This window comes from Cicer arietinum, chromosome 7 (assembly GCF_000331145.2).
Source record: "Cicer arietinum cultivar CDC Frontier isolate Library 1 chromosome 7, Cicar.CDCFrontier_v2.0, whole genome shotgun sequence".
Taxonomy (NCBI): domain Eukaryota; kingdom Viridiplantae; phylum Streptophyta; class Magnoliopsida; order Fabales; family Fabaceae; genus Cicer; species Cicer arietinum.
This window is the reverse complement of record NC_021166.2, coordinates 58,733,419-58,739,507: the sequence shown is the minus strand read 5'-3', so window position 1 is coordinate 58,739,507 and position 6,089 is coordinate 58,733,419. Positions and strand designations below refer to the sequence as shown.

The window sequence follows — 6,089 nt, the reverse complement described above, 5'->3', positions numbered from 1 at the left end:
TTATATGGTGTTTATAGTCTAAAAAAATTAAATGTTTAATTAAAAATAAAGAAAACCTATATTATGTAAACATTTAATAGATTTATTGAAAATATAAAAATATACATTCAACAAACTTGTTGATGTATTTTCATTTTGATTGGATCAATTTTCACCATAGGAAACGAAAACCAATCCAATCCATTTAATAAATGCAATTCTATTCGGTTTTTGGTTTGTGATTTTTTCAGTTTCCAAATCATCTATTTTTTAGGATTCATTATAACTTGAAGTCAAGCTTTTTAGACTTCGACTGAAATACTTATTTTTGTTCAAGCCTTTTTGACTTAAATTAATTCAATTATAAACCATTTATATTCAATCAACTTTTTACTAATATTGATTTTGCAAAATCAATCCATTAAAAATCAATTCTTGTCACACATTTAGTACTTGTTTGTTATCACTATGAACCGCCAAAATTTTACAAAATACTAAGAAAGAAATAGCTAAGAACTTCATTATTAAATCGATTATCAATGAATTCAATTGAAATGAACAAAAACACAATACTCGAAGTGAATGTAATTCTTGAATTGCATTCTGTACTTTTACACTTGCTACTTGATTAGTAAAAGAGAGATTGCCAAAAAAAGATTAAATATAAAAGTTAAAACCACTTTTGTGCTCTCTTTAAGCAAATAAAAGAGAGAAAATTAACTCATTAACAAACAAAAATTGGCTTAATCCAGCATGAGATGATACAATTCATCTAATACAAACTTGGAACCTCAAAAATGGTTCCAAAGATCAGTACAAAAATATCTCTGTATTTATTTGCACCATTGCTTTTGAAAATTGGAAGTGTGCATGTATATGATCCAGAAAACATTGTCATATTGTTCATTTGGCATGGAACATGCGGTTCACAGATTCATAACTCGGAACATTGATAACTGTCAGGATAGATAAGAAAAATGATGTCATGTTAATCAAACTATTAACATTAACAGAGTTATATATATTTTTAGTCCCTATTTCAAAATTTTGTTTAATCACAATAAAAACTTTCTTCTGACATTTAATTCCCACAATATTTTCCATCAGCAGTTCTAGTCAATGTTTTATTTTAACTTCATGAATGATTTTTGGCACACATGACACATGTTTAGAATATTATAAAGATTTTGTTTACAAAATTTTAATTTTTTTAACAAAAGATAAATTAAATGAGTTTTTAAGTGACGAAAAGCTCAACATACCAAAATAACGAAAATATTAACCTACAAAACGAGTTTTCAACTCATTTTTTGCAAAGATTTCGATCATAACTTATATATGAAAAGTTGATAGCACTTTGATAAAAGTCTCAATTTATTTTGATTTTATATGGACTAAATCTGCTGAGTATTCTTTAAAAAAAAATATGCTAACAGAAAATATTGTGGGGACTAATAGTCGAAGAAAAAAATTGTAGGGACTAAATACAAAATTTTATAACGACTAAAATAATATTTAATCCACGTTTATAATTATAAGTAAAGAAATGCTTATGAAAGGGTAAAGCTTAAATAAATTACCATCTCCATATGATGCCATAGTCAAAGGTGAGGAAATAATCTTTTGAGATATTTTTGTGATGTCATTCAAAGTGATTTCATCTACAGCCTTCAGGAACTGCTCCACAGGCTTCCTGAAAATGGGTCACAAGTTCTTACATTAATAAATAATTACACTTCCATTCAAGACATCAAATTAACAAACTTGGAAACAAATAATCGAATAGTGTTACCTTTCTCCGTAAGTCAAAATCTGCCTTCCTATGTCTTCTGAGGCAATCATCTGAAAAGAATGAAGATTATTAGTGTATATGAACCACAACGAAGCGCTCAACCATATTTTATTAACTTATAACACCATATACTAATATTTTATATGTGGTTTACATTACGCTCAACCATATTTTACCAGTTTTTCACATGGTTATATTAGTTCTTAAGACTTCTATGTAATATTCCCGTAAGAACAGTTCAATTGGTAGCTGCAAGGACATTGATATGTAGGGACTCGAGTTTGAGCAAGGGATTCCCCACTTCTCCACATTTAAGGTGAGTGAGTCTAGCCACTAGGCTATTTTGACCCAAAAAAGACCTTGTATGTAATAAAGAAGGCGAGAGCTTACTCTAGATTCCAGATTCATAAGAACTGCAGACTTTGTGGATTTCTTCGCACGGTCAAGTTGTACTTGTGAAACTGTCATTGAAGAAGTGCTAATTTAATCTTCGCAAAAATTGAGATTAATAAACTGCAGAAACAAAAATAGGGGTGCAAATAAAACCTTGACCAGGGGAAGCAATCGCTATTAGTTCTTTGGCTGCTATATCTACGGCTTTTTGCACAAAATCAGGGCTCTACATCCACAAATTAGAAAATGTGTCAATCATATTATATTATCCATGTAATACATTGAGAATGCCCAGAAACTGAAAAATATATTTTCCTTACAGTGCTTGCGTAAATCCCGAATAATCCTGTATTATTGAAGATACTGTTGAATGCAGAAAAAGATTGAATCTGCTGGTATTCATTCAACACGCGAAGATCTGGATTCAATTGGACATGCAAAACAAGTCAAAATACTTCGAAAAGATATATTAATACAAATAGCGCGCAAAAGCATCACAATAGAAGACTAGGTTGACACCACTACCACTAACAATGGCAAGGATTGTGGATCAAACTAGACCGTACAAAAGAAGACATAGGCAAAACTTACATAGCCTTGAGTGCATCCCTTTACCAGGGCCCCCAGCTGAGAATGACCCACCTCCTCCCATAAGCATCTAAATGACTCAAAGTTATTACTTCCATTCAATGATTCCTTTCTTCCTTTTGTGCGCGACAGAAGAAAGGAAGCAAAAATCATGACACAGTATTACTTGAAACCAGACACAAAATGAATACCTGTAGAACAGTCAAAACTATAGCATCTCTCTCCTTTTGCCAGCCACCAGGCACTTCAAAAGCAATAGCAACATGTGCAGCCTGCCCTTGCAATATATTTGAGCAGGTAAATAACAGCATTGTTTAAGGGTATAAATTAAAAGAATGTGATACAAGAAAATCCGAACGGTATTATGTAAAAAATCATACACACCCCGGATTCACCATGACGACGGAAATCACCTCCAATGTAGGTAGATTTTGGTTCATCGGGACGGGGAACACTTGGAAGGTCAGCGAGAAGTGGCTCAGCAACAGATAGAAGCTCTTCGTGTTCTACCCCAGATGCAGCAAGAACCATTCTAGGAGCTGTGTAATTTTCCTGATTTTTCAAACCTAGAAAATTAGATTCTCAAATAGATTGCAAGAAAAAAGCAGAAAGAAGAAAATGTAAAGTTTGGTATAAAATGATACCGGTAGTATTCATGCAGTATCAGAAAGGATAACAGATCTTACAGCAACAAATTCCTCTAAACTGGGGCCATCCAATCTGTTCAGGGCTGCTTCAGGAGCCAAAAGAGGATAAGCCAATGCACCAGAATAACCAGCAGAGTGAATTGCTTCCAAAAGCAAGCCCTGGGGATTGTTTGAGAGTTCTCCGAGCTCTGCTTTCACCTTTCGAAGCTGTGTCAACAGATTGTTCAACAGGTTCAAAAGGATTGCCACAACAGCATTCAACAAATACTAGTAATACATGTCAAATGGGATGGCATGCTTTTAAGACAAGCCCAATAGCAATGTATGGGGCTTGAGTCTCACAGCAGAAAAGATAAGATATTATGAGCCTCTGATGGGGTTTATAATTTACAATTTACATTCTATATGAATTTCAGCTATACCACCACAACGGCTAGTTTCCGCAGTGCAGTTAGCAGCTTTTCAACCTTGAGTGAGCATCGGGGTAGCAGAGCTAGGTGGTACAGTGGGTGGTACAGTGGGATTCAATTACAAGGCAGGGAAGAATGGAAGTATGGGATTTGATGTGCGGCTTATATGGCCTTGAACTCTTGCATAGCTTTTCTGATATTGTGGTCCCTAGGTTTGTATCGACTTCTCAGTACTCAAGGGAAAATTTATATAAACATAATGCTTAAATCTTAAAGTCAGGGATGAGAAATATTAAATCTTGCACTAATGCACTCAGCATGAGTTGGTGCCGCTGGAACTTAGAAGGCTGCAATATGTAACTAAAGAAAAATAAGGAATAGCTATCTTTCCCTTTCATTTACTTACTTACAGATAATTCAAATATTGCTATACCTATAAGAAAATAATATCCAAGTAGATTAGTGTTGTTAAATGGTGACCATGGGGCCACCATTCCGCCATTGAGTGGCAGATATTTGGACAACCGCCATAGGAAATTTGTGAAGGAATGGCCGCCGTGGCGGCACCATAGACCACAATGGCGTGTTTATATGGCGGATTTTTGGCCTTCGGCCGTGTTCTGCCATCAACAGTAATGGGTGGAGCTCATATTTTTTCTATTAAAAATGAACCCTACTACAAAGAAAAGAAATGGTCATTTGCTGCAGAAAATATGATGCATGAGCTTTAGAACCTGAGAATTAAAAATCAAACCATGGAAAAAAAGTATAATAAATTTATAAATACCTCTTCATTGACCTCCCAGTCCAAGAAGGCTGGGTTCCTTACACAGTCAACCAGTAATTCAACCATTTGTGGAACATAGGTCTTTAGAGCATCAAATGTGTAACCCATTTGTTCCCGAGAGGCCGAAGCTCCTATGTTACCACCAATTGCTTCTACTTCCCTTACAATACGAAAGTGACTACGGTTAACCGTGCTCTTGAAAGCCATTCTTTCTAACAAGTGTGATGCCCCACTTGACAATGGTGTCTCATAGATGGAACCACAATCGAGATACAACCCAATTGAGGCTGCAGGGTTCTAATAAACAATCAGAATGAAACAAAAATAAAAAATCAATAATATGCTACACAAGCAAGTCAAAAGCATCATTCAATCTTAGTAGCATTGTCATTTAACACACATTAAGTATCAACTCAAAAAATACTAAAACACACATACCTGCGAGGTCTCGGATGCTATTTTGAGTCCATTAGGAAGAGTTGTGATCTTGGTCTTACTTGGTTCAACATAATCTGGCAAAGGATCTGGAAGAACAACAGAACCAAGTGGTGTATCAAGAGGGGGAAGGGAACTCGAACGCTCTCCGGTAAGCCAGCTAAACAAACCACCAGATGAAACCTTTGCAGCTACAGCACTTGAAGTAGCTAACCTAGTAGCTCCCAAGTTGCCACCACGGCCCTAAATAACAAAGATTCATTACACAACATGATAAAAAAAACAGCAGCATTCATCACAACAACAAAATGAATAAAACAAAAACCAATAGGAATAAATAAAATCAATCAATAACATTAGAAAAGGAATCTAGGAAATTTCAGAATTAATTTCATATAATGAATAATAAAATGATGCTGAAATAACAGGTCCAATAATATTCTCTAACACACCCACTAAACTGATTCCCTAGAAAACCAATAAAGAAACAATTTTTCGCAATTAAAATTGAATTTGTTATCTGGGTAGGTTTCAAAAAACTGAAAAAATTTATGGTCCTAAACACGATTAATAATAATGATAATAACGAGAATAAAAGGGCAGGGATGAAGAAAATACCTTGAGATGTCTCTTGAGTGATGAAGCTGTTGCTCTATACATGACGGAAAAATGAAACCCTAAATCAAAATGAAATGATTCGATTTGGTTGAAGTTTTTTGTATATTGTTTGTGTGTTTGCCGAGAAGCCTATGAAGCAGGGAAACACAAGCGAGAGAGAAGCACTTTCTTTTGGAAATGGTCAATTTTATTTATTTCTATTTCATAAAAAGAAACATAAACTTGGGCCAGCCCATATTTTAAACAGGCCATAAACTCGATGGTTGTTGCTAACCACACCCCACATCATTTAGTTATACGGCTGCATTTTCATAAATTCACTTTATTCACTTTTCAATTTGTTACATATTTTTTTTTTATAAAAAAATATACACTATAAAGGAAATATTTATTGTTTATTTTTTAAAGTACTGTACCATAAACATGTGGTTTCCAATAAA

The 6,089-nt window shown here is 34.3% G+C and overlaps 1 protein-coding gene across 1 annotated transcript; it reads right to left on the bottom strand.

The window, feature by feature from the left end:
* Positions 1-552: 552 nt before the first annotated feature.
* On the bottom strand, positions 553-5,832 carry LOC101491723 (mitochondrial-processing peptidase subunit alpha-like). Its single transcript, XM_004510264.4, has 13 exons — positions 5,650-5,832; positions 5,035-5,274; positions 4,597-4,893; positions 3,439-3,606; positions 3,137-3,304; positions 2,944-3,024; positions 2,756-2,822; positions 2,485-2,582; positions 2,318-2,390; positions 2,162-2,232; positions 1,772-1,821; positions 1,560-1,672; positions 553-935 (listed from the first exon to the last, which is right to left on the bottom strand). The coding sequence occupies exons 1-13, from the start codon at positions 5,689-5,691 to the stop codon at positions 883-885; spliced, it is 1,521 nt and encodes a 506-aa protein (XP_004510321.1). The 5' UTR covers positions 5,692-5,832; the 3' UTR covers positions 553-882.
* Between the last annotated feature and the right edge of the window lie 257 nt (positions 5,833-6,089).

What these genes read in the sequence shown, in the direction of transcription:
- LOC101491723 (XM_004510264.4), bottom strand. Translation starts at nt 5,691, where the DNA reads ATGTATAGAGCAACAGCTTCATCACTCAAGAGACATCTCAAG. An exon ending in GTTTAGAGGAATTTGTTGCT is followed by an intron (nt 3,305 to 3,438) that starts GTAAGATCTGTT and finishes TTGAAAAATCAG; the next exon opens with GAAAATTACACAGCTCCTAG. An exon ending in GTCGTCATGGTGAATCCGGG is followed by an intron (nt 3,025 to 3,136) that starts GTGTGTATGATT and finishes TTGCAAGGGCAG; the next exon opens with GCTGCACATGTTGCTATTGC.